At 57.4% G+C, this 26,993-nt stretch overlaps 1 protein-coding gene across 1 annotated transcript; it reads right to left on the reverse strand.

Moving 5' to 3' along the window:
• Window positions 1–62: 62 nt before the first annotated feature.
• TMEM63C (transmembrane protein 63C) lies at window positions 63–26,733 on the reverse strand. Its single transcript, XM_068683091.1, has 24 exons — window positions 26,545–26,733; window positions 12,092–12,206; window positions 11,664–11,884; window positions 11,204–11,283; window positions 9,825–9,912; window positions 8,714–8,751; window positions 8,175–8,317; window positions 7,893–7,944; window positions 7,534–7,642; window positions 6,913–6,986; window positions 6,695–6,775; window positions 6,479–6,599; window positions 6,241–6,374; window positions 5,870–5,992; window positions 5,286–5,439; window positions 4,620–4,726; window positions 3,850–3,936; window positions 3,627–3,692; window positions 3,370–3,532; window positions 3,046–3,151; window positions 2,759–2,926; window positions 2,371–2,486; window positions 1,961–2,032; window positions 63–1,850 (listed from the first exon to the last, which is right to left on the reverse strand). The coding sequence occupies exons 3-24, from the start codon at window positions 11,859–11,861 to the stop codon at window positions 1,638–1,640; spliced, it is 2,493 nt and encodes an 830-aa protein (XP_068539192.1). The 5' UTR covers window positions 11,862–11,884; window positions 12,092–12,206; window positions 26,545–26,733; the 3' UTR covers window positions 63–1,637.
• Window positions 26,734–26,993: the final 260 nt, after the last annotated feature.

Genomic DNA, 26,993 nt, shown 5'->3' on the forward strand with positions numbered 1-26,993 from the left:
AGATGATGCCAACGCATCTGTCACCAGGCGGGACGCACGGGGTGACGACACCAGGCAGCGGCTGGGTGAAGTCATTTTATTCAAGGCACGGTCATAGCAATAAATAACGAGAAGGTACAGACCTCTGGCACATTCCTACAGCGTGGCAGCCAAGGGCAGCCGGAGCCCGAGCTCCCCGGGACACGGTGCTGCTCACGGTACCTGCTGCCCCTCGGAGAGAGGCCACCGAGCCGCCAGACGGGGCCACCAGCATCTTGCCATCCGGGGCAGCCCCAGGACGAGCAGTGGCGAGGATGTCTGGGATCCAGGAGCCTGCCAGGTGTTTTTTTTGGGTGCCACGGCCACTGCCTGGGCATGCAGGGGCAAGGGGTCGGTGGGGCTGCCAGTCCAGGGAGCTCAGACCCACGGCTCACTGCTGGGCTGCCTGTGACCCCCCCAAGGATTTGCACACCTTGCCCCCACACCCGACAGCCTCTGTAATGCTGGGCAGGGGAAGTGGCACGGGGTGTCCCCACAGTGCTGTCCCCTGCACACGTGTCCCCTGTGCCACCCCTGGGGATGGGCAGGGGTGGGGGACAGGGCACCCACCGTGTTGCGATGCAAACATGAGTCCCCCTTGCAGGAGGAAGACCCAAATCAGCTCTCCCACATCCCAGGCGAGGTCCCGGGCATCACCCACAGGCACACACCAGCTTTTCTCCCCCAGCTCTGCCCCATATCACAGCGGCAGAGTGGGGAGAAACTGCCCCTGGGTGCTGCCAGCACCCCTGTCTTTGTTGCAATGGGATGGAGCCGTGCAGATCCCCATGGCCTGTCCCAGGGGGAGCACGGGCAGCAGGAGCAGGAGGATGGGAGCCACCATCAAAAGGCAGCTGCTGTCATGGCCACAAAACACACTCATCCCTGAAGACCCGAGGGCACAAACACGTTGCAGCAGCAGAGGGAGGGCGTAGGGCAGGGCGAACCCCGCCAGGATGGGGGGCTCGGCGCCACGGGAGAGCGGGGTGTGCGTTTTGAGGCTGCCCCCAGGAAGGGCAGGCAGTGCTCAGGCAGGCGTGGGAGCAGGAGGAGCTGCTCCAGCCCCGTGCACTCACGCAGGCCAAAGCACGAGCATCTCAGCAGCCCCCGCTTGGATCGGTGAAGCCCTGGGGGTGGTTTTGGGGGCTGGAGCCAGCACCCAGGGCCACGGGAAGGAGCAAAACAGCCGTCATGGGTAGCAGCAGCAGCGGGTGGGCAAGCAAAGGTTTGGCGTGGCCGAGAGGACATGCGGCTGCAGGCAGGGCCGCCCTCCTTTCCTTGCAGTAAGGTCTGTCGGGAGACCTCACCCCACGGGGCTGCACCTCCTCTCCCCCACCCTGGGCTGGAAGAGGCAGACAGGGCCAGGGGGGTATGGGGCGGCCGAGCTGCTCTGGGACTGCAGGGCCACGCCGCCTCGCAACGAACGGGCTGGGGACCCCCCTGGCATCAGTCCTGCTGCCCCCCTGTCCGGCATCACCCGTGCGTGGGGCCGTCAGCCAAGTGGGCGCCCGTCGGTGCTGGCGGCAGGGGCGGTGCGAGGAGCTGGGGGCCGCGGGTGGGCTCCCTCCTGCCCCCTGCACGTCCTCTGCTCTCGGCTCTCAGCCCGGCAGCGGGGCTGCTCACTGGTAGCGGGGCTGGCTCTCCAGCACGGGGCCCGTCCTGTACTCGCCCTCCACCGTCTCCAGCTCCGTCTCGAAGCTCTGCAGGCCCCCGTCCTCCCCATCCTCGGCCGGCTCCAGGTGGTTGCCCATGGTGCCGTAGGACTGGTGTGCCGGGGAGGCCGCCGGCGTCAGGCTCAGCTCAGGCTCCTGCAGGACCGTGGCCACGAAGAGCTGCCCCGGGGGACAGCGGGGGGTCAGGGACCAGGGGCTGGGCCCAAGGGGGCGCATCCCCCGGGCTGGGAGTGAGCTGGGAGCTGCGTTGGGCTGGGGAGGGTACTCACGTTGGAGTTGGGGGTGGAGGAGACGCTGCTCCGCTCGGCATCATTGAAGGCGCCCTCGGACTGATCGGACATCTGGGGAGGGGAGGTGGGGAGGAAGCCGCAGCACGGGGCCAGGGGAAAGCCGGGGGCAGCTCCAGCTTGGGGACACTGTGCAGGGGCCTCTCCACAGCAGGACCAGGCTCAATCTCAGCCAAACCAGGGTTTAACCAAGCAGGCCAGGAATGCTGCCTGCGTCCCTAACCACGGCACCACCCAGCGCTGGTGCATCCAGGGATGGGGAGCTGCCGTGTGGGTGCCTGAGGCCTTGGTCTGATCCGGGTGCAGCCAAACCCCCAGATCCCTCACTGCAAACACACCCCAGGGGAGTGAGGGGCACAGGGCGGGAGGAGGGAAGGGCTGCCCACGCTCACCTGGTAGCTGGATGGTTTCCGTGGCTGCAGCTTCTTCAGGCAGAGCCCAAAGAAGGAGAAGATGATGCAGGAGAGGAGGACCACAAAGGTGAAGAGGGTGACAGGGCGGGTGGGACCTAGGGCAGAGAGACACAGGGTGAGGACGTGAGCCTCCAAGGACATGCTGAGCTCCAGGCTGGAGTGTGCTGGGGGTGTTGTGAGCTCTGACAGCCCCAAACAATAGCTGATACCCCTGCACCTGCTGCACCTCCCCACCCCACCTTCCTGTCCTTCAGCTGTGCCTAACTCAGGGGTGACACCATCACCCGTCAGGGGTGAAGCTCGTCCCCCAGAGCTTCAGTCTGGTGACCCTGAGAAGCATAAGGGAACAGCCCCGAGCTCTCCTTACCGAGGCGCAGGACGGAGAAGAAGAGCAGCCAGAACATGCAGAGGATGGGGGCCACCACGACCTGGCTGATGGCGGCGACGTGGAGGCGCTGGTTCAGCTTGGTGGGGATGTACACGTAGTAGATGTTGTACCGGTCAACCATGTGCTTGAGCAGCATGTAGAGCAAACCTGGCGGGAGGACAGGGGGTGTTTGGCGGCCGTGCCTCCCATGGGAAGCCCACACATTGCTCCTGCAGGCCGGGACAAGCCATTCTCAGCACGGATGGGGACAGCAGAGCCATACTCACCAAAGGGGACGATGATGGGGCAGGTGATGCTGTAGGTCATGACGACGGAGAAGATGCAGCAGGTCCAGGCGTACTCCAACCCAAACTGGAACTGGTAGGCTTGGCTCTGAGGCACAACCAGCAGCGCCGTTACTGCCTTTGCCTCATCGGGAGCACAGGGTTGCCTCACCCCGCTTAGCCCCACGGGGCCAGGGCCAGCAGCACACCTCGTGTGGTGGCTCACCACACAAACCTCCCATGGGACCGGGACAACCTGAGCTTCCCCAGAGCGTCCCTGCCGTGCCTGGGAGCTGTGTGTGCCTGGAGGTGCCCGTGGCCACGTACTCGCTTGATGTGGAGCCGCTCGGGCTCGGACTTGGCGAGGCAGAGGCGGGCAGTGTAGACGAGGAGGCCGGGGATGCGTAGCAGCTCCATGGCTGTCCCGATCAGGCTGGAGGTGACGACGTAGTTGACGAAGAAAGCGCCGTTGTCTGGGAGGAAAACACACCTGCCCCGGGACAAGGAGGGTGAGAGGACAGTGGGGATGGTGCCAGGCTCTGCCCCGCAGGTCCCCGTGTCTCGGGGAGCAGCCCGGTACTCACTGGAACTTGATGTCGGCCTCGTCCAAAAAGTGGGTGTCGAAGAGCCAGCGGAAGAAGAGGTCCAAGCTGGGGGGAGCAGAGGAGAAGCTCAGAAAGAAGGGGGGGTGCAGAGCAATGTGGGGAGCATCCAGCCTCCATGTGTCATCGGTGGCTGAAGCAGCTCCTGTCCCTCAACCAGAGGAGAGGAGCCCAGCGTGACCCCAGGCTGCCTGCTGGCCCCTACCTGGTCAGCCCCAGCGAGGGCAGGATGATGACCATGAACACCAGGAAGAAGAAACATTTGTGCATGGTGAGCTGGTTCTCACTTGACCTGGGGAAAGTGGGAAAAAGAGAACTTTGCACTCCTCAGCGGCAAGGCAGCAAGCAGGGTGAGAGGGGGCTGGGCTGGATCGAGGTCTTCAGCAGGGAGCTGCCACCAGCTCAAGATGCCACGTGCCCTTGAGCTGTGCAGCTACTGGGGTGCTGCAGAACTTCTCCCAGACTGTGCGCAGTCAGGGATGGACCTCCTGCCCCTCAGAGAAGGGTGGCAGGTGGTGGCAATGCTCCTGCAAGGACTCAGCAGAGCAGGCACAGGGGTTTGGGCTGGCAGAAGGTCAAGACAGAGAGCAAACTGTAGGAACTGGGCAAAGCTTCCTCTGCCATGAGACCCTGAGCATCCTAAACCTGCATGCCCACCATGGAGAGCTGGGATGTGCCTCCCAAGTCAGGACCAGGGTCCTGCTGCTGCCAGCCTACCATCAAATCATCCTTTCTGCAAACTTCTTCAGACCCAGCTTAAAGCCAGCTCCACCTGTACTTGTTTGAAAGTGTTCAGCAAGGAAGTGGCTGTTTGAGTATGAACTGGATCTTTGTCCAGGGGAACGTTCATGGGGCTCTGTGGGGTCTCCCACACCACAGCCTGCCTCCCTGCAGGTTGGGTCTGATGGGTCCTACTGAAATTCCTCCCATTCCACACGACCCTGAGCAGCCCTGGGCAGTGCAGAGCCCCGTTACCTTGTCCAGTGCGACTCGAAGAAGGCTGAGTAGTAGACGAGGAAGGGCAGGAAGACAGAGAAGGCCCAGAGCAGCAGCGTGGGGAAGAACTGGGTGATGATGGGGTTCTGCAGGAGGAAAGATGGGGGACACCCTCTTAGGACCCTGACTCCCTGCTCCAGGGAGCAACAAGCTGAGCCTGCCCACCCTGCCACCACTCCACCGTGCTGGAGGCAGCTCCCTGGGCAGATGCATGTGGAGCATCCCCTCCCTGAGCAGGGATGCTGGTTCCAGGAGACAAGAGCTCAAGAACAGCCACCATGGGCACGCACCAAGACCCAGAGACCTCCCAGCAGCTCACAGGTCAGAGAGCAGAAATGCAATGTGCTGCTGGCAGCATCTGACAGCTCCTGAGCTCTTCCCATCCCTCTCCTGCATGAACACCAACCTGCCCTTCCCCATGGACATCAACGCTCAGGTATGCCCAGGGGGCAGGACTCTGCCACTAGAACCACACACACGAACAGGACAGCCAGGGGCATGAGGTCTCCCTGCCCCTCATCAACACACATCCCAACGATGGCTCATCTACAGGGGCCAGCACCGATCTGGGGCTCTGTCCCTGCCCCAGACAAGTGCTGAAATGCAGACCCTTCAGAAAAGCCGGCACAGGGCCCCGGGAAGTACCTTGAGGCTCTCCACAGGCCGTGTGACATTGAACATGTCCATGGTATTGACAATGATGGCCGGTGTGGTGAGGAAGAAGAGGAGGATGAAGAGGCAGATATTAAGGAGGATGAATCGCAGCCACCAGGATGTGCCACGGACCGACAGGTTCTCCCTGGGAGAAGAAAGGATGACTTGGACGTGGTGTGGAGGAAAAAATGTGTCTAGGGTCTCCCAGCCCAGCCCTCCAGCTCTGTGTCCTGCTCCCCATGCTGACCACCCCGCAGCCCTTGCTCTGAGCTCACCCTCTCCCTTTTCCCCGCACTGCTGCATCACCACTGCAGAGCCCCCAGGGCTGTGTGCGACCACAGTGGGGTCTGTGCCATCCTCTGAGGAGGCTTTGGAGTCAAGCCAGGAAAATTGAAGCCTGGCACTCACCCCAAACCTTGTCTGGCTGAGCCCTGCCACCTGTGGGGTGATCACCCCGGTCACAATTGGTGACTTCTGCCAGCTCTGGGCATGGGTGGGTGTCCTACAGCTACTGGCGTGGGTTCCCCTTCCCAGCTGCTTGCCCTCCCTCTGTCCCTCCCACCACGGGGGTTCACCAGATGATATCGTTGGGTGCGGGGGCGTAGCGCACGCCCCAGTGGTGCGACTTGACCACGGTGGTGACGGAGGACTGCTGGGGGTGCTTGCGGCAGTGGATGTGGCTGTAGTCCTTCAAAATCCTGCAGGAGGGAGCCCGGGGTCAGGTCTGAACCGACAGCTCAGGACCCCCCTGCTTCTCACGAGCCTCTCCCTGCAGCCCCTGGCAGGCAGCAGAGGCACAGCGGAGACAGACCCGTCACCGGGATGTGGCCGGGGGAGCCCCCAAGGTGCCCCATGTCCCCTGCATTCCCCCAGTGGTGGTGGCCCCATCCCACAGCACTGCCAGGCCGGGGACTGTGCTGGCAGCAGCAGGCCCGAGGGCACTCACACAGCCGTCATCCTCTCGTCCTGGAAGGTGACGAAGGCCATGTCGAGCCGCTTCAGCGTGATGCGGTTGCGCTCGGCGTTGAACTCATCCGTCAGCTTCTCCTCCAGCTCCCCGTAGTACTGCTCGGCGTCCACCTGCAGGAGCAGCCAGGGCTGGGGCACGGGCCAGCCACCGCGCTGCCCGCAGCCCTGCCCGTGCTGGGGACACGCTGCCCGCAGCTCTGCCCGCGCCACCCGACCTGCTCAAAGCCACAGAAGCGGCAGCAGAAGATGCGGGCGCAAGGGTGGGTTTTGATCATGATCTTCCCCTCCTTCTGTGCCTTGGTGGTGAAGTACAGCCTCCCCTTCATTGCCTTGCGCCTGCCGGGAAGCAGAATGAGAGGAGGGTTGTTCAGGGAGCTGCCTGCATCACGCAGACAGACTGACGGACAGCTGCGGGGTCCCCACGCGCTCACCTCTCCACATCCAGCTTCATCAGCTTGCGTACATCGAAGCAGAACTGGACGTTGGTGACGGTGCAGCTGGGATACGCCTCGCTGCGGGCACACGGACACAGTGGCACTGGGGGACATGGCTGGGGACAGCCTCTCCTCCCAGGCCTGGGGCAGCTCATGGCCAGCCTCCAGGCAGCCCAGGTAGGACAGGGACGTCCTGCTGAGACACAGCTACTCACTGGAAATGCTTGATGATAAGGGACGGGTCTGTGATCTCCTTGGGGATGTGGGTAACCATCAATGTCCGGGCGACCTGGGGGAGGAGAAGGGGCAGAGAATGGGGCTGGAGCCCACAGGCCATCTTGCAGCTGTCCTGCTCACACCAGATCATGCTTCATGACCACATCTGCTGCGGTACAGATGGGGAACGGGCTCAGGCACCATCCTGCACGCAGATGGGGGCAGAGGGAGGTGCAGGACCCACAGCCTTGGTCCCCTGGTGGATGTCCCACCCGCCAGGAGGCAGAGGAGAGCCTGAGGGCACTGATTGCCAGCCCTGCAGCCTGGGTCACTGCAGAGCTCCTCAGCTGCGGGGACACAGCCGGACACAGCCACCCCACAGACAGCCAGATGCAGCCGAGCCTGCATCTCAGTGACAAGGCAACAGTGGAAATTTGCCTCCAGGCTGCCAGGCTTTTTCCAGAAGCAGAAGAAAAACAACCTCGTTTTTTCCTGTCTGCCCAGGCCCTGGCTGTTTCTAAAGCTCTCCGTATGTGCTTGGACCATCCTTTCCTCAAAGCACGCTCCAAGGTTTGAGCTGAGAAAGGCAGGGTGGTGGCTGTGGGGAGAATATCGCTCACCTTCTCGTTCTCTCTGTATTCCAGATGGATGGAGTGGTGAGCCATGCAGAGGATGGTGAGGATGAAATAGATAAGGGCAAAGATGCTGTGCAGCCACAGGAGACGGTCCCTGGAGGAGGAGAGGCCGAGATCAGCTCATGTTGCAGCACAGGGACCAGCCTGGTACTCAGCACCTCACCCGTGGCCACCCCAGCCACCCAGCCAGGCCTCCCTGAGCCAGCTGCCAGGGCTGGACACCAGGCAGCACACCCAGGCTGCGGGCAGTGCACACAGACACACGGTCTCCCAGGCATGCCCTGCTGCTCACACAGCCCATTGCCCATCACGGGTCGGTGCTCCCTGACGCGGGAGCCACGTACTGTGTCGGGATGTTGGCGATGGTTGTCCGGCCGAAGTGTGTGGGGTTGTGTCCTGCAGGGGAAGAGGACATGCAGGAGGTTACGGGAAGCCAGTGCACAACGCAGCTCAGTGCTTGCAGGGCAAACAGTGCCTGTGGCCCCTCTTTGCTCCTCTCCTCCCACCTCCCAGGACCCCAGCAAGCTTGCTGCCTTCTCCTCTGCTCCACAACTGTTGGAGAGGTCCTTCTGCTCCCTGTCCTTGTGCCACACTCCTGAGCCACCCCAAGACTCAGGTGCACCTACCCAGGAGGTCCCCCGAGAAGTTGACGGGCAGGATGACGGCCACGGACAGCACGCAGACCAGCATCAGCAGGACCAGGAGGTGCCGCTGGAAGGAGAGGTAGGTGGTGGCGTCGATCCCACACTTGCTCTGAATCTCCTCATCCCTAGGGGAGAGGGGAGGGGGTGAGTGCTGGTGGTGCCTCCCCACCGCTCTCAGCACCACCTCCTCCTCTCGCCCCCGGGACCCTGGGGCTCACCGTGGGGCTGCTCCAGCCCCACAGCACCCACACAAACTCGTGGCATCCTGCCCGTGGTATGTGGGATTCAGGCACAGAGGGAATGGGGGAAGCAAACAGCCCTCAGGCTGCCATCTCTCCTACCAGGAGAGGCTGAAGCTCTTTCCTTTGGGGCAGGAGCCTGGGGTCAGCAGAGCCACGGGGGGCAGGCAGAGGGGAGCCCCTGCCCTCTTCCTCAGGGGATGTTTTAGCAGGGCTGTTGGGCCACCACCCGCAGGCACCAGCTCCCTGGGCACAGCCCCAACACCGACGGCACACACTTACTTCATCTGGTAGATGGAAATGAGCCAGGAGCAGAAGCCCTGGAAGGGAAGAGAGTCGGGATGAGCAGGACATGGAGATGGACCTCAGGAGTGGGTCTGAGAGGGCTCCACTCTGGGCTGAGCAGAGGCAGCACCCGGGGGCTGCCCAGCAGCCTGGCTGCAGCACTGGCCGGAGGCAGGTGCCCAGGGAGTACCCTGTGGGGTGCCCTCACCCTCCTGGGAGAGCTGACACCTTGTTCCTCCTCCTCTTTCCCCAGCTTTACCCAGGGGTGAAGCTGCTCCTCACTGCACGCAGACACAGAGGCTTTATGCAGAGCTCCTGCCACACTCTGCTTCTCAAGCAATCCTTTTCTGTCTTCAACATCTGTTAGCCCCACAAGCCCTCTGGCATGTTTCCTGTTCCTGATGTGTCTGAAGAATTTAAGTACTTGTTTTTAAGCTTTCTACAAATGTCTCCTCAAACTCCTCTGCCGCTCCTCTGAGTGCATTTTACACCTAACTTGGCAGAGTTCAGATTTTTCTCATTTGGGAACAGCTTAACTTTTAAAAGGGTGCCTTCTTACATCTATTAATCTCCCTTAATCTGCTCTTTAGCCATGCTGGCTTTTTTGGTCTTTCTCAGTTATTTTTGATGAGCAATATACATTTGCCCAGAGCACCCAGTACCATGCCTTTAATTAGTCCTCTAGTCACCCGTAAGGATTTTGCTTCTTTGAATTTCCTGCTTTTTATTTTTTTAATAAATTCTGTCATTTTTTTTCCACAGCCACAACAGTGACTGATTCCTGAACTTTTGTTGACAAAGAAACAAACAGCAGAATGTGTCGGTCCGTGCTTGTTTCTAGCAACACCTGTTTTATGCCTGATGCTGCAGAGAGGAAAAAGAGACACCAGCACAGTGATGCACTTGTGTGGAGAGAGGGGAGATGCAGGATGCAGGGGGCTCTTGGTGCTCATGGCATTGGCAGGGAGGTGCTGGGGGGCAGCTTGGGGCTGCCGGTGTGGTGTCACCGGCAGCGAGTGCCCTGGGAACACCCCAGACTGTGATGAAGTGACCCAGGAAAGCCAAGAGCAGCTCCAGGCTGTCCCTGCCACGGCCGCTGTGAGCTCACCACGTCCTTGTTGTCAGCATCCAGGGGGCTGCTCTCCGATGGGGACTTCTCCTTCTCGCTCTGCTCCCCATAGAAAAGCGACGTCAAGCTTTGGAGGGAGGAGAAGAGAGGAGGGAGTGAGGCAGAGGAGAGGCAGCAGAAAGGAGAGGGAGGGCACCCAGGGGAAGCCCCGCACTGAGCTTTTCCTCGGGGAGCAGCCTGGCCGCTGTGGGGCCATGCAGACCCAAACGCAAGGTGAGTTTAGATCAAGTGACAGAGGAGGGGAGGCAGGATGCTACAACAGCACCTGCACCCCAGGAACTGCCCCTCACCACGCATCCTGCACTGGGGCTGCAGATGTGATACCCCAGTGAACAAAAGCATCCCCGGCCACCTCCACGCTTGGCTCCAGAGCCCGAGCCCAGGAGAAGCTGGCAGGGGGAGACAGGAGCGGGGCTTTTGCCAGGCTTGCTCCCAGCCTCACAGAGCCCCTGCGTGCACCCGCCTGCCAAAAGGAAGCTGTGCTGTTGCCTGGGGCGAGCCCTGCTCGAGCAGCACATCCTACTCAGAAACCTCGTCCAGGTGCTGCTTTCACCATGGCAACAGGATTTTTTTTTGTAGGATTCTGCACATAGCCTGATGGATGGGCCAGGGGAGGGCCACCTCAGTGACACAAACACGTGTTACTGCTGCTGATCTCCCCTGTCCCCTCCTCTGGCCAGCTCTGCACAATCCTGAGGGGACAAGGAGGGGTGGATGCATCTCGGTGCTACCCAAAAGCAGCTCTCAGGCCTCTTTCTCTCCCAGGACAGGGCACTTGCTGGCACCAAGAGCGCCGTCACCAGACTCCCTGTGTCATTACTCACAGGAGCTGTGTGCTGAGAGCGATTTGGCTGCTGTGGACATGGGGGAAAAGGAGAGGATTAGAGGTGCTGCTGGCCATCACTGCTGCCTAAATTAGGACAAACCACTGATGGGATTAGAATGATGTCTAGGACCCAGGTCAGGACTTTTGGGCAAAGAAGGATGCTCATATTGAGCAGCTGCCCCTGGAGAAGTAGGCGGTGGGGCTGGGCAGCCACGGCTTTAATTCTGTCCTTCGTCTGTACATGCACTGCTTAACTTATGTGGGTAACAGTCCCTAGTTCCTTTTCCCTTAAAATACTGTCCCTAAGCAAAGCCTCAGCTCTGAACCTGCAGGAGGGGGTCAAAGCTGGCCTGGGCATTCCCTCACCTGCAGCACACAGTGCCCTTGCCCCCTGGCTGGGAAGGCTGGTCCTTCTGGGCACAGGCAGCCAGGCCATCGTCCCTAGCCCACGGGGACAGCAGCACCCTTGGGGCTCCTCCAGGGGCCGCCCCGTCACTTGGTCTCACCCACAGTGGCCTTGTGTCCTCCTCACCTATCGTTGTCCATCAGCAGCGCCAGGCGCCCATAGTCCCAAGCCGCTTTCCGAAGGCAGGAGAAGATCAGGAGGAGAAGCTGCAGGAGAAGGGAAGAAGGTGGAGGGTTTTGTGGTTTTGTCATGGGGTCTGGCCACCTCCCTCCTTCCCGTTTTCATGCTCATACACAACTCTCGCCTCAGGACAAACTGCTCCTGCTCCACGATCTCACCACTGCTGCTGGGGGCTGACAGCACACACCACACGGCACAGGTGAACCCCCGCGGCCCCACACACGTCAGGTGTACCTCCACCACCTGCTGTTCCTGGTCTCCCAGGGGTGCCTCCTCTGAGAGGCTGGGACATGGGGAACTGGGTTTACTGGCCAAGGAGGCCGTTCCAGCCCTGACCCCATGTTCTCCAGGACGTTCATGGGCAGTGTTTCCCACAAACACAGCGCCCTGTTCACGGCCTGCTCACCAGCCAGAGGATGAAGTTGATGGCGAGCACGGTGGGCACACCACCGAAGGGCAGCCCTTGCAGGACGGTGCTGCGGGAGCGGGCGCTGAAGCATTGCTCCTCCGTGCTGTTCACCAGGGTGTCCAGGAAGCTAAGCACATCCAGCGAGGTGGGGCCGGCACCGTCCGGCGCTGGGTCCACCGAGTACACGCTCTCCATTGGTGCCGTCACGGGGCCTCGGCCTGCAACAAGGGGGCAGGGGTGAGGATGGGGCAGTTTTGCTTGCAAAGGGCTGGCAGGTGACCTTGGTGCTTCCCTAATCCCAGTCCCTCCCAGGGGAGGGCTGTGGGACAGAAGGCAGAGGGTGTCGCTGCACAAATCTCACAGCCGCCTCGTGTCCTTTCCCCAAGCTCATTGAACCCCACGCTGTTTGGATGCCTCCATCATACCTGAGACAGGTCTCTCTCCACCTCTCCCCCTCACTCCTGGAGGCTGGGTTGAGCCATGGCTACCCTGGTGTGGTCAGCAGGCAGGAACGAGGAGCCAGAGCATTTGCTTGAGTTTCTGAGAATGAGAGAAACGACGACGTTAACCAACAGGCAGCTGGGGCTGCGCCTGCCTCGCTGCCCTCAGCCAGAGCTCCTCTTTGTGGGATGTCCTCCAGGCCTCAGCATTGTGGTCTGTGTGATTCGAGAGTCGTGGGGCCTCCCTTCTGCCTTTCCACCAGAGCAGGATTGCTCCCTCCAAGATATCCTGAAGTTTTTAGACATCCCCCCTTTCCTCTGGGAGCTGATAGCACAGGCTACAGCCATTGGCACTGGTAGGAAATGCTTGAAGTGGCTTGCTTCCAAAACATCTCCGACCACCATGTGGTAGGGGAAAGGATCCTCTCCAAACCAACAGTACCTGGGCCCCTGGGAACAGCCACCCTACAGCAGCCAGTTAGGTCCCTAATGCCTCTTCAAAAAGGCCCTGAGGTAGGATGCCTAGTGCTTTATAGGTAGATAAAGCCAAAGGGCTGAAGGACCTGATTAGGGGAAGAACCGAACGTAATTCTGAAGTTGATTCTGTCCTGAGCAGGGGCTTTCAGAGCTGACCTCCAAGGGATCCCTTCCAACCTCAGCTATTTTGTGTCTCTGTTCCTGAGGACCTGTGCTGCTGACAACACCTCCTGGCCTGTCTGGAGTGTGTCAGGAGTTATAGGGGTGCCCTGCCCTGTAGATCACAGAATGGTTTGGGTTGGAAGGGACCTTAAAGATCACCTAGTTCCAGCCCCCTTTAGGTACTGGCAGGCTGCTGTAAGGTCTCCCCGGAGATGTGCCGAGCTGTGATGTTGCGACCCCAGCATGTGCAAAGGCCACCCAAAACCCCACTTGTGCCCATTAGTATGGACTCCTGTGAGCTTTGTATTTTTATCTAAATCCCAGACAACAGAGACTCTGCTGCAGGATGCTCATCGTCCACACGGAGAGGACAGATGAAGAGCAGGAGGCACGGTCTGTTTAAGCAGTGACAGAGGATGCAAACACAGCCAGCCAGCACCTCAAGGGACCTGGATATGCGAAGTGTTTATGGTGTTTTTTCCCATCAAAACCAAACAGGATCAACTCTGCTTCGACACCAAAGGAAACCTGATTGAGCGGTCCTTGGGGAGCACAGAAAGAGCATGCACAGAGTGCCTCAGCCCAGAAAGGGGATATTCCTGAGCTCTACATGGCTTTGCTTTTGTTGGGAAACATTTGCTTCCGATGTGTCAGTGTGACAGATGGGAGACTACAATAGCACATGGCTTTATGTGCGCTGCTGTAGCCTCAGCATCTCTCTCTCAGACCACGCAGCTTCCTAGCCGAGATTGCAGTCCTCTCCTAAAGCTCTCGAGGGGACCAAAGACCCCGTCCCACTGCTGAGCACAGCGGGTAGGAAGGGGTGCTGGGGCAGGAGCTGGCCCAGGTACAGGCCCAACACACTGTCTCTGACCTTCTCATCCACAGAAAGGGAAGACTGAGGAAGAGAGGTTTTCAAACACAGTTGACAAAAAAAGGCTCTGACAGCCTGACAAATGCAAGCAGGTGGACACCAAGAATTCCCAAGGGATTCTCAACCCAAGCTCTTGAGAGCTCAGGGCTCTCTTCATGAGCTTAAGAACCGGTCTCAGTGCTGGCAGTTTCTGAATTAAACGGAGACGTCAGCTGGCTCTGAAACCATGGCGGCCACTGGGGCCTGTGGCCAGGGTCGTCCCTTTCCTACAGGGTGCTCTCAATCTGTTCTGCCCATGTGCACATCTCCCTCCCTCCCCTCCTCGTGTAAACAGCAGAGCCATCACCATCTGGCATTTTCAGCTGCTAAATAATTCATTGCCTTTTTGTTAACACCAAGAGCGTGTCTCTGACCGAGGGAGCTGCTGGACCTTCAGCAAATAATCAAGGAGACTCCTAGCAACCCCTGGGTCCCTCCTCTATCATCACCACTCCACGACCCAGCGGTAGGATCCCGCAGCGTGTTTCTTGGCACCGTGTTCCCTCTCCCAGGAGGAACATCCTGCCACAGGATGGCAGGTGAGGGGAATTGACGTGGAAATTGGCCCAGGTTGGCTTTCCCTCTGAAGCCCTTGTTGCTGCCCTCTTTCCCCAGCAGCTGATTATATTTTGCTCCTGGTGGCCAAAAGCAATGGGTTTCTCCTGGAGATGCTGCTGGTCAATCCACTCCAAGCTCTCTTGTCCACAAGCCTGTTAAATGCAAACCTTCATCCACCCAGCCCAGCTGGTCCCTGTCTCCGCAGCATTGTTTTTTCAATGCCAGAGTCTAACTGCAGAGAAATTTCAGGAGCAGGAGAGGCCTGAAGCCCCCAGGCTCCTCTCTTGGGCACCTCCATCTGCACTGCCCAAAGGAGCCATCACATTGTGCTCAGTCCTGTAAAACAGCCCTTGTGGCAACTCACAGCTCCTCTGAAGCTGCTCTCAAGCTCATTTTCCTGCCTTTTCCCTGTTCCCTTCTCCCCCAGGTACCCAAACCGGTACCTTTCTGGACCATTTGTTCCAGCTAATCTCACCTTTTATGGTGCTGTTCTTCCACAAGCTTAAGCAAGTTGCATAGCTGCAGCACTACCATTAAAATAACCATTGGGAACAAACAGATAAATAAATCACTTAAATATCCGAGGAACAGCGCATGCAGCAAAAATGGCAAGAGGAGATTGCTGCTCCTGCGCACCAGTGACAGCCTGAGCTCAGACCTATAGGACGTGGTCAACCCCCCTCCAACTGAAGGTGACACCTTACAAAGTAGAGGTCCACACAGTGAGAGGTCACCTGGGCACTGTAGGTCAGAGCTAAATTTATGAGACAATTCAGCATTTTGCAGCACTCGGTAACAGCACAGAGAGGTCCAGTCAAGCCCTGAATCAGCAGAGCAGCCCCTAGTCCCAGCTACGCCGCTGGCAGGGCACCTTCCTGCCATTGGGATTTTCCTGACCTTTACGGGGCAGTGAAGGAGATGTGGTTGTGAATGACAGAGCAGGGTGAGTGTATTCACATCTGGCGCTGTGAGGGGTCCCCGTTGGCTGTGCATGGGCCAGTGCCTCTGTGTGACAGCCGTAGGCAGGCGTCCCCCTGGGCAGGCACTGTCCCCAGGCAGTGACAGTGACAGCCACGTGAGGAAACACAGGAGCAGGCAGAGCTGCAGCTGGAAAAATGAAGCAGTAACAGAGAGGCAGAAAGCAGAATATGTGGCCTAACCCATCAAGGTCTGAGTTAGAGGAGAAATAGGGTCAGGAAAAGTGCAGAATAACAGGAAAGGCAATCATTGCTTTTCCTCTTTGCGCTGGCTGTGAATGGGCAGCGGATTTATCAGATTGGCCATTCGAGTGATTTGCTGGATGATTTCTGGGAACCATTTGCAGCACACAAGGTTTGCCTTGAATATTCGCTGCCCTGATTGCTTTGTTTACACACCAGCATCTGCTTCTCCTCGCCGGTTGGGTGGGCACTGATCCAGAGAATCAGATTTCCAATTAAATATAAAGGCTTTCTTTCATGTGGACACAATTTTTTTTTAAAATGTGTCTTTCTCTTTAAGCACCCTGCCAGCAAATTCATTTGCTAGGGTATTCATGGAAAGCTGGAGTCGCAAAACACCAAAACAAAGCTTTGGGATTGCCCAGCTGATTAAACCAGGTTTCTCTGTACGCCTGTGCTCATTCAGCCTCTGTGTCCTGCTTGGGCAGGACGGGGACCACTCACGTCTGCTGGTGGCAGGAAACCCAGCTCAGCACGACTCGGAGCCTCAGGCTGGGAAGTCTCATCCAGACCCTGTGCTGAGCTCAGCACAGCCTGGCAGAGGCAGCTTTGGCAGCGAAGGGCACGGTGACCTCCCCGTCCCTGTAGCTCAGTGTACACGCTGTGGGCCACCTCCATGGCCCTTTCTCCAGGCCTCAGTGGGGCCTCGTTCTCCTGCCACCACTCCCACACACCTCTGAGCCAAGGATGCTGCTGGCATGGCACAGCTCACCCTGTCACACCGTGTCCCTTGCCTTTGGAAACCCACTGAGCATGGCTGCTGGCATGGTGTTGGCTGGCACCAGCCCTCTGGCAATGCTCCTGTCAAGGCAGGATCCTACACGGGTGCTGCTGCCTCCGCCACCAGCAGCATCCGTCTGCACTGCACTAGGCAGCACCCTGCGAGATGCTCCTTTCCCCAGCCCCTCCATGTGTCCCTCCATCAGCCAGTCTCACGCTGCCTGCTGTCCTTCCTGAAACCACTTTGGGAAGCCCCAAGAAACGATCTTTTCAATTCCCTCTCAACGTTTGTAGCAGCCTCCAGCCCCTCCAGGCCCTGGGGAGGTTCAGGAAGGCTGCCCCTATGTCCTGTGTGGGGTAGGTGAAGCACAGCCAGGTGACACGTCTCACTGCGTGGGGACAGAGAGCCCTCTGGCTCAGAGGGCATCAACCATGTGAAAACACAATGGGAAGAGCAACAAGAAGAGCCCTCAACTCCCTTGGACAGAGCACAGAGAAATGGTAGATTGAGATCTTAGCTGGGCAAGCAGGAGAAGCTGGTGTGTGACACCACCACAGGGGCTTGGGGACAGGGTTAAGGACATTGCCCCCAGGGCGCTGCAATTTTACTTCTCAGATGTAAAATTGAGGGAGATTGCTTTATGCCAAGCCTCAAAGCACTGCCCTCTGCTGAGGCCATGGCACAGACGATCTTTCAGCAGAAGACTCTGTCCCAGCAGCAGCAGGACAGCCGCTGTGTCACAGAGAGCAGGCACAGGACCCATCCCAAGGATGTCCCTTGTCCCCATATCTCCCCTGGGTGGTGGTCACCTCCTCGCCCACCGCTCCCAAACTGTCCCACCAACACCCCCCATCTCAGCTCCGTGACCCGCCAGGGGGGAAGGATTGCTGCTCTGTTCTGGGGAGCCGGGTGAGGCCCTGCTCTCAGGAGCAGCGAGTTGCCACCACATTCAGGAACCCTGTGCAGGGACACATCACCCCAGGGGCAGAGCAGCTCTTCTCCCATTCCTCCTCCACGTGTGTGTGATCAGGAAGGAGCCATAACCTCTGTTTGCTTTACACCCCAATGCCCTACTGTGCACATTGGGTTTCCCCAGTAACGATGCTCAGCCCCACGCACCACACCTGGGATGTGCGAAGCACCGAGTGAACCTAAGGCCATGTTGACAGAGCTGCCACAGGAAAGGGTCCTCCTCGGGTCTTTATCACCTGTAAAACCAGTAACCAATGGGTTTACACAAACACTTGTGTTTGGGCAGAGCCAAACCAGCACGTACTGCTCTCGTTTGGCATCAAAAGCCAAGGAAGACTTCTCAGGAAGGCTGCTGTGGGAGGTCAGGCACTGGGAGGCAGATTACCGCTTCCCCCGCTGAGGTAACCATGCTCAAAGAGACGAGGGTGTCAAGGCAGGCGTGGAGGAAAGTGCTACCTCCTCTGGAAAAACACTCCCTCATGGAAATCCGTACGGAAAATGACAGTGGCTGTGTCCAGGCCCATTGCAGGTCACAGCTGCTGTTCTTACACCAAAGGGTACCAGGAGCACTGCGGTCTCTGGAGATGCGGAAAAGGAAAAGGCAGGAGAGCAGCTCCTCCCTCCCCAGGTCCCTTTTGCTGCTTGGAGAGCAGTGGGAGGTGGTGAGGAGAGTGGGAGTTTCATGTGCTGCCTTTTATAAAGCCACCGGCTGCCCAGAGACTTCTCTCCATCTGGAGCCACCAGCACAGCCCCAGGCAGGGCAGGGAGCCTGCCCGGGGCAGAGGCCAGGCGAGGACTGCGCCTGTGGCTGTGCAGCCCCCAACACCAGAAGGCTGGGGAGCCAAAGGAACCCCTGTCTGAATGCCCAAATCCCACCATGGCACACTCCAGCCACTGTTAGAGGGCTTCTCCCCCAGGACCACCAAACGCAGCCGTCACAGCTCCCCCAGCACTGCCTGGGCTCACCCTGCCCCTATCAGCCACAGCCAGCCCTGAGCATCCTCACCCCACATCCACATGGGGCCGGTCTCAGGTGGGCAGCATCGTACTGGTCCCGTTCATCCCTTCTCCCTGGCCACCTCCCTGCGTGCTGCCCTCCAGGGAGGCCTCCACCCCTGGCTGCTGCCAGCTGCCCCCTTGGGCTTTTCTCCTGAGGTTCAAGCATCCGCATTGCCCCTTGCAGCCGATTCTGCTCCCAGAGCAAAGAAACCCTCCTGCCCTGCTCAGCTCACCTCTTTGCAAGCACAAAAGCTTCTTCCCGAGAGCTGTGGATTACAGCACTACACACACACTCACATAAGATGCAATTTTAGAGCATTTGCAGAGCTAGAACACTTTCTATCGCCTGTGCTCGCTGCCAGGAACAAAGAGTGAGATTTGGGCTGCAGCGGGAGCCCACAGGCACACTGCTTGCCAAACCTGGCCCCGGCGAGGCTTTCCTCCCACCTCTGCCCAGCTCCCAGGCAGATTTGGGTAACACCAGCCACCGGGCTGAATCACACCGCCCCGAGTGCGTGGGAGCTGGCAGCTCAGCTGAGGCTGCGCCCTGGCGGGTTACACAACGGGGCCGGCCCTGCGGTCGTGCATCCAGCCTCACCCGCGCTGCAGGGATTAGCTCTCAGCCTACGGGTTTGGGGCAATAAGGCTGCAAAGGGAAGGGCAAGCCTTTGATGGTGAACACGGCAGCCTGGGAGGTGAGGGCAAGGAGAGAAAATGCTCCCCAAAGCCACCTCCGTCCCCTGGGGACCCATCCGCAGGGAAGGGAGCAGGACCCACCAAATGGCCACCTTCCCCCAGTGCACAGGTGAATTTGGTCCTCAAGTGGGGAGAAGGGAGGAGGCTGCGCCAGTCCCCCAGCCTCCTGCAGCCCCCAGGGGGAGATGAGATGAGCGGGAAGCGGTTTCTGCAGAGGGAGGTGGCTCTCCAGCAAGCTGCAGCCGCGGCTCTGCAAGGCACGCACTGTTCTGGCCTCCTCCTGCTGCTCTGGGTGTGCCAGCGAGACAGCTCGTCCCCATCATTGCTGTGCCCCCTTCCCCAGGGGAATCCCCCAGCCACCCAGCATTGCCCCAGCCGTGTGCCCACCCTGCAACCAGGGGGGACGTGGGGAGCCGGGCAGCCCTGGAGCACCAGAGATCAGAGGGGGATCCGGGGGCTGTTGGGATGGGAATGTCGGCGCATCCCCAGGCAGCGGGAAGGGGACGAGATGTCTGCTCCGGCCATGCCCACTGCCCAGCTGCGGCACACAGCCAGCACAGGGTCCTTGGGAGTAACGGATGTGACAGAGGAAAACACAAGAAATGGCTGATTTCCCATTGGACTGAGAAGGAAGTGTCTCATCTGGGCACGTACAGCGGCTGGGCTGGGAACGGGACAAGGCATCGAGAGGAAGAGAAGCCGTGGGCCAGGAGGTGCAGCATCACCCAGGGCCAGCAGCGGGGAGGCTCTGTGGACAAGTCACCCTTGGGCTGTCTGGGACCAGGGAGAAGACCAAGAAGGCCAGTTTTAGGGGCAGGGAGGCACAACAACTGCCCGCAGTTTCTCCACACAAGGCTGCCTTTCCCCACAGGCAGAACCACCTCACCAGGTGGGCGCTGGGGAAGGCTGGCAGCCCCTCGCCCTGCTCAGCAGCACCTGCACGATGAATGCAGTTGGTCAAAGAGATCTGGGGGTCCAGGCAGGGAGCAGCGACCCAGACACAGTCACTGCAAGCTTCTGCACAGCTCAGAAGCAACTGGAGGCCAAGCAGGGGCCAGACAGTCTCTGCATTTGTTTTGGGAGAGATGCTCAGTGATGCAGCGCTGATACCAAGGGATGTTTGCAGCAGCTGGGGTGTTCTGGCCCAGCCCAAGCTCCCACTTTGGGGTGGAGGTACCGGGCAGTTTGTGCACGCTGTGCTGCCATCCAGCTCTGGGAAGCATCTCCCCGCCTACAAACACAAAGAGCCTGCAGCTGGCTTGAGCAAACCTGAGCTGAGCGTGCAGGGTAGCTGGGTGAGGCAGCACCACAGCAGCCTGCTGACACAACTGATCTCTCCTCAAGATCCATCTGAGCCATGGGGATCAGAGAGCTTTCCTTGGTGCCTGGGCTCCTGTTCAGGGAGCAGGCACTGAGCAGTGAGAGCAGGATCAGACCCCAAGCCCAGCTCACAGCGCCCACCACCTTTTAAAGGCTGAAGGCAATGGGCATATGGAACCTTCTTCTGCCCCCTACCATCAGGCTGTCCCCCAAAATACTAAGCCACACATGTACCACCCATCACATGTACGATGAAATCCTCTCCCTGCCGAAACCAGCAGCAACACTTCTTTCACCAGGACCAGAAATTCACCTCATTTTGGATGGAAAGAAACCTCAGAAATTTAGCTGCAGGGCCTGTCTGAATAAACTGGGAGGTATTCGGAGGAATTCCTCTCACGTGTAGCTGCTGGGATGAATTAATCCTGAACCCAATGATTACCCTGGAGCACAAGTACAGTTGTAGTCGTGGCATAGCAATTATGGCATGGCAATATTCAGCATTATTTTTATTATAAGTCCCATTACCAGAGTTTTGCATAACTTGGCTTAACCCTATCTGTGGAAGCATTCATCCCCTTGTCAGATACATGTCCATCTGATTCGTGTCAGTATGGAACAGTGCTAGGGCCGCATGGTATGATGAATGTGACCTTCTGTCTTACATACCCTTGTATAACCACAAGTCTAAGAAAAACAGAATGGTTAATGTATATAGTTCTTGTACCTTGCAAAGGAATATTTTAACAATTCGTGTCAATAGTTCTGCCTGTCTCTGGGTCCTGCACTGGCAATTTAATTCTTCCACAGATGTGGTTTCTTCCCTTTCCTCCCAGTGTCCCAGTCTCCCCCTCATTATAGTCAATTTATCAAATCTTCAGAAATATTCCTCAAATCCATGAGCCTATTTGCTTTTGTTATTCCGAACTCTTATTCCTAACAGTTACAGCCTTTTTGCCTTCTTTGAGGTTGATTTAGCACTGCTATAGATGTGACTGGAGTGTCCCTGTGAATGGCCTGTGAGGAATGTTTTAATCACAGAATCACAGAATTTCTAGGTTGGAAGAGACCTCAAGATCATCGAGTCCAACCTCTGACCTAACGCTAACAGTCCCCACTAAACCATATCCCTAAGCTCTACATCTAAACGTCTTTTAAAGACCTCCAGGGATGGTGACTCCACCACCTCCCTGGGCAGCCTGTTCCAGTGCCTAACAACCCTTTCAGTAAAGAAGTTCTTCCTAACATCTAACCTAACAACACGTGAAGTGTCAATAGAGAGCTATTTGTATTTGTATGTTCTTTCTTTGAAGTCTCTGATGTCTGGGGGTTTCAGAACAACTGCTAACAACTAGTGACTGTTATGGCTTCTGAGTGGGACACTATGCAAGCCCCTGATATCTGGCCAGGTGGCCAGGAGATTGAGGAGAAGAAAGAAAGAAGCTGAAGGACGGCTAGAAGACAAAACTTGCAGGGGACGCTGTGTAAGCTTTTGACATGCTGCCAAGGAGCACAAAGGGGAAGGACAAGAAAAAAAAACTGAGAGGAAGACTATGAGCCTTCAGCATGAAAGACCCCCAGGGGGACCACCGGAGACTGATGTGCATGCTCCAGTACGAGGGTTTGGATCCCGGAAGCTAATTATAATAACCCGTTTTTTTAGAAGTAGTAATGAATATGTATCAGCCCAGGAGCATAAAAATCAGTTACTTGATGTAACCGGTGTGCGTCCAGGTGGAGCGGAGACTCCCGATGCATCCAGCGCTGTTTGCTTACCTCTATTCTTTTAATAAATTGTAAACTTTGATTATAATCCTATTTTGGGACTGAGCGATTTATAACACCCTGACTTCCCTGCAATGACTGAACTACTCTAAAAGTCTTTAAGATGTGACACTCTCAGGAGGCGGCACAAGCGCCGCAGCTGTTATTAGTATTATTCACTTTGTTGCTGTTTTTGTTCTGTTTCTGAACGAGGAAGAGTTTGATGAAATTTCATGGAAGGAAACACAAGAAATTAAAAACTTGGATGAAAGAAAATTAAACTCAATGGAAAGCTCCCCAAAGAAAAACCCAATGAAACTGCCTGATCAGAAGATTAGTAACAGTGTAATATGAAAGGAAAAAGCAATAAAGAGGACTTGGAACCAGAACAAATAAAAGAGCCATGGCTCTCTGAAACATATACCTGACATAAAAGTAATCACATTTTGTCTGAGCTAAAAACTTTTTAAATTAAAAGACAGACAATTCAAAACTTGAAATTATAACAAGCTGCATGCTAAGACTTCAGATCACTCTAATCTATGAAAAATAAGTAGAAATTTGTGCATTATGTCCTTGTTGCCAGAGAGATGCTCACCGCCTAAGCACCTGGAACTAAAACCTGATGAACTCCAAAATCAGCTCTGATCGCAGCAACCTTTTTTAAAGAAAAAAAAAAAAAGAAAGCTTAAATTAATTAATACAGTGATTAGTTTATTCAAAGTTCAGAAAATTACTGCAAATTAAAGCAGAACAGACTCGTTGCCTTTCCAATCCCAATAAAAACGAAGTGTGAGAGGAGAACCTCTGCTGGTTCTGAATTCTTAAAAGCCAGAAATGATCTGATCATATCAGCAGTTCTATTTTGTATCTCCTAAATTCTAATTAAATTCTGTTCCTATAATGGAGTCATTATTGTTAAATCATTACTTATACAAATAATGCTTTCATAAACTTTTTTAAAATGGACACATACATTTTAGGCTGTTTTATTTAACCAACTAGGAACCATTTTCCAATGCTTATTTTCTGCATTTTGCATACAATTTCATTTTCCACTGCAATGTAGTGGGACCAATTTTATAATAAAGAATGAGGTGAAATCTAATAGCGATGTGTCACCATTTTCTAACACAAGAACCACAGCCATTAGGAATCCTTGGGGATCACACTGCGGTGACTGAATCACAGACATGTTGAGGCTGGAGGGCACCTCTGGAGACCTCCCAGTCCAACCCCCTCAGCTTACCAGCCCTAGCACCACATCTCCACACCTCAGCCTTTGCCACCTCCTATGGAGGATCACCTAGGAATGGCCAACACAGGGTCCCCAGGCCTCAGTTCAGGTACCAGCACCCAGATACCCTTCCAAAACTGCAGTTCCCTCAACTGCACCACCTCTACCTTCTCTGAATTTTGCTCTCCCCCACACCATCCAACGTGGCACACCCAGGGGCTTGTTGTCCCAAGCTGTCCCCAGCTGCCTCCCACAACCTCCCAGCTAACAATAAAATGAACCCCGCTGGAGCCCTTTCCACTCTCTCTTAGGAGGAACTCAGAAGTACATGAAGATGTATTTTCCCACCTCTCACACCCTGCCTTTTAGCACTCGGGGGTGCAGTGGAGTTTGGCTCACTCAGACCCTGCCCTCCTCTCAGCTCACCCACAAACTATCTACAAATAACGAGACATCGATGCTGAGCAATCATGAGGAAGCATGTAGGGGACTCAGGTCACCCAAAGCTTTCACGTGCTCCCACTCTGCTCTGGTACTCCATTTTAAACACATCTTTACCTGAGATCAAACTACAACAGCTTTAGAAACTCCTCCTTGGCCTAAGTGGTACCCGCAGCCTCTCATGGAGGCAGTGCTGGGAGCTCCACAAATGACCCTGGTGCTGAAAGGTTTCCTTACAGTGGCATTTAAGCTCCCCAGAGGCTGAGCAACATTACAGTAATTTCAATTAGGAATGCGATTTCTCAGCCAAAGAGGTTTGCTCTGCGGCCCTTAGCATGGATGAAGCTCCTCCACCCATACAGTCATCTGCTGAGAGGGCCGCACCGGGACAGGCAAAGCAGGACCAGGCGGGGGCTCAGGCTTAGGTGGACCACCAGGGGAACCAAACCCAGTGAGGAGGTGCAGGAACCACCACAGAGAGAAAAAGCAGGGGTTGGGGCAGCAGGATGGGTGAGGGGAGCTCAGGCTTCTCCATCCCACCTCCTCCTGCCTCTGTAGAGGCCGTGCAGGATCTGCCCTGCCCCGTCGCACCCATTAGCCACCAACAATCGTCCCTTGGCTGTGGGAATGGCAGTGCACAGCTACCTGGCCCCGGCCCTTCGCATTGTTATAATGGTGTGAGTAAACTCAGGCCATTGTTGCCACCTAATAACGGGTGATCGCAAACAAATTACCAGCCCGAGCAGCAGTAACTTCAAGGCAGTTTTTAAAAGGCACCTTAAAGTGCAGGTAGATACCACGTGGGATCTTCAGAAGTGCTGAGACACCTCCTTGCTGGGGGTCTTACAGCTGTTTAGGGACTGAATGCAATAATGAAGAGCTGGAGCTAATTGAGGCTGGAGCTGCTGCGCTGAAACCAACCCAGAGAGAACAGATACGCTCCACTGCTTCTCCCGAAACCATCTCACAGTGAAACTGCTCCCGATCTGAGCACAGCAGATAAGCGATGCAATGTTTTCTTCAAACTTAGGCCTAAGTACGCTAAATATATTTACAGCAATTAAACTAGGTAAGGAGAGCTGTTTCACCAGACACAGAAGTGATGACTGCAGAAGGCTTCGGTGTTTATAGGACTCATCGAGGAGTCAGCATTTCCACGGCAAGCACAGGGATGTTTTCGTAAGAGTTTAGGTGATTGACTGATTAGTTTAATATCAATTGAATTCACTGGTGGGTGTTAGAAACATCTCTCCCTCTCATTGCCGCTTTGGTAAAGCTATCACAGTCTGTTAAGACGGGGGTATTTCCTACGAGGAACATTTCAAGGCAGCAACAATCCTCCCTCTACAACTCTTCAGATTTCGGCTCTGAATCCCGCTCCCTTTACCTCAGGCCACCAGTCCGCGTGGCAGAAGGACTGGGTCTGTTTGTGAGGGCCCAGGGACCGCAGGCAGCAGCGCTGTGTGTCCCCCGCAGCACCCAAACCGGGGATGTGCTGGTTAACCTGGCGGGGTGCCTTGGAGAGCAAATACAGAGGGATCCGAGTGTTATCATGCAAAAAAGGGGGCTGAAGGGTGTTCAGATGCGCTTGCAGGAAGACAGGAGCCGAGATGCTGCCGTGGTGAGCAGGCAGAGGTTGAAGCTTACAGGGAAGCCGGAAAAGCCCATATGTGCTATGGAGTCAGAGGCTGCAGGGGTCGGGCGGCCTCCACGCTTTTATTTATTACTCATTTGTTTGCAAAGGGCTGTTTGCCAGGCTGCTGGAGACAAATCCTTCCTGCAAGGGCTGCCCCTGCCTCCCTCTCCATCTGCCACCCAGCCCCGGGCACCGCTTCCCAGGTGGCCAGGGGGAAACACCTGCCCCTCCGGCTGCCGGTCCGGCCTCAGGGCCTCTCCTCCTGCCTCCTGCTTCTCCCACACCTTCCTCCATCTCTCCTCTGGACAAACACCATTAGCCACTTTGGCAGCCAAAACGGCACAGGGTGCTTCCCCTCCACTGCTCACACAGGCTGCTGGGCTCGTCACAGCATCGTAAAACCCCAGCGCGAGGTAGGGCAGGCTGCCACAGCACGAGGTGCTCGCTCCTACCTCGTCTGCCCACCCTGCGTCCCCCTCACCTCCTGCCTCCGCGTCCTCTCCCCAGTGAACTCTCCGCAAGGGGAGAGGCAGGCATGCGGATCAGCCCTGGGGATGGCGGATAAACGGTTAAAAGCAAAAAGATGATCATGCAGAAAAAAAAAATCCTTCGGCCAGACAAAGGTCTCTCTTTCTCCTGGATAACACCCATTGTGTCTGGGAGGTTTCTGAATTACACCCGGGGGGATTGTGCAGCACCACGGCCGTGAGAGACAGGGGACGGCAAGGCCTCCATCTGTGGGCAAATCTGGCTGTGGTCGTGAACTGGGGGCCAGCAGCTCGGCCAGAGAGCGACCCCACAGCCCTTCCAGCTGGGGCCAGATGCTGGGGGGGTGCGATGGGGAGAGGAGGGGAAGCCAAGGCTCCCCTGCTAGCACAGAGCATCTCCGTCACCATCAGGTGTGGCGGCTGGCCTGGGTGCCCAGGATGACGCGGGGACGGAGCAGCAGCCGTGGCATGACACAGCGGCGGTGGCATCTCACCACAGCGGGGGCCAGCAGCACGGGCGCTCGGAGGGGCTGCGGCTGGCCCCCTGCGGCTGCCCCCACCTTGCTCGGGAGGCTCGGGGAAGCCCCCGCAGGCGGCTGGGCCGCGGCCACCCATCGCCCAGGCGCTGCTTAGAGCCAGCCGGGTGCGCTCCCCGTAACGCAGCCCGCAGCTCAGCACCCCAGCTGCCCGCACACCTCCCGCAGGAGCACCCCCGCAGGGTGCCTGGAGAGCCCCGGAGGGGTCCCAGGGGCTGCCCCCCAACAAGTCGCATCCCCCCGGGCCCCGAGCATCCCCCCCCAGCCCCCCGGCGGCCGCCCCCCGCCCGGCACTGACCTGCCCGGGGCCCGGCCCCGCTCCCGCTGGCTCTGCGCAGCGCCGCCTTCCTCCCTTCCTTGCCTCCCTCCCTCCTTCCCTCCTTCCCTGCCCGGCCGTGGGGTGCCCGGCCCGGCACGGGCAGGGGAAGGGGAAAGGGAAGGGGAAGGGGCCGGGGCCGCCGCTCCGCTCCGCCCCGCCGCCCGCCCCGCTGCGGCGCCCGCTCCCCTCCGCCTCCTTCCCCGCCGCCTCCCCGGTGCTGCGGAGCCTCTGCCGGGGCCGTGGGGTGGCCCTAAAGGCTCCCCTTCCCTTAAAGCTCCTCAGGGCTGAGCCTCTGAGCTGGCACTCTGCTGAGCTGGGCGCTGCTGGAGCCGTGCGGAGCGCAGGCAGGCTTCAGGGCAATGCCTTCGGGTAAAACTTGGCTGTAAATGAGACCTGTGTCCCCGAGCCGTGACTCCAAGGAGCTGCCA

This window comes from Anas acuta, chromosome 5 (assembly GCF_963932015.1).
Source record: "Anas acuta chromosome 5, bAnaAcu1.1, whole genome shotgun sequence".
NCBI classification, from domain to species: domain Eukaryota; kingdom Metazoa; phylum Chordata; class Aves; order Anseriformes; family Anatidae; genus Anas; species Anas acuta.

Coding starts and splice junctions, on each gene's coding strand:
- TMEM63C (XM_068683091.1), bottom strand. CDS start 11,861: ATGGAGAGCGTGTACTCGGTGGACCCAGCGCCGGACGGTGCCGGCCCC. Junction 9,913..11,203: donor CTGCTGATGGACAACGATAG/GTGAGGAGGACA, acceptor CTCCCTCCAAAG/CTTGACGTCGCTTTTCTATG. Junction 6,600..6,694: donor ATGAAGCTGGATGTGGAGAG/GTGAGCGCGTGG, acceptor GCTTCCCGGCAG/GCGCAAGGCAATGAAGGGGA.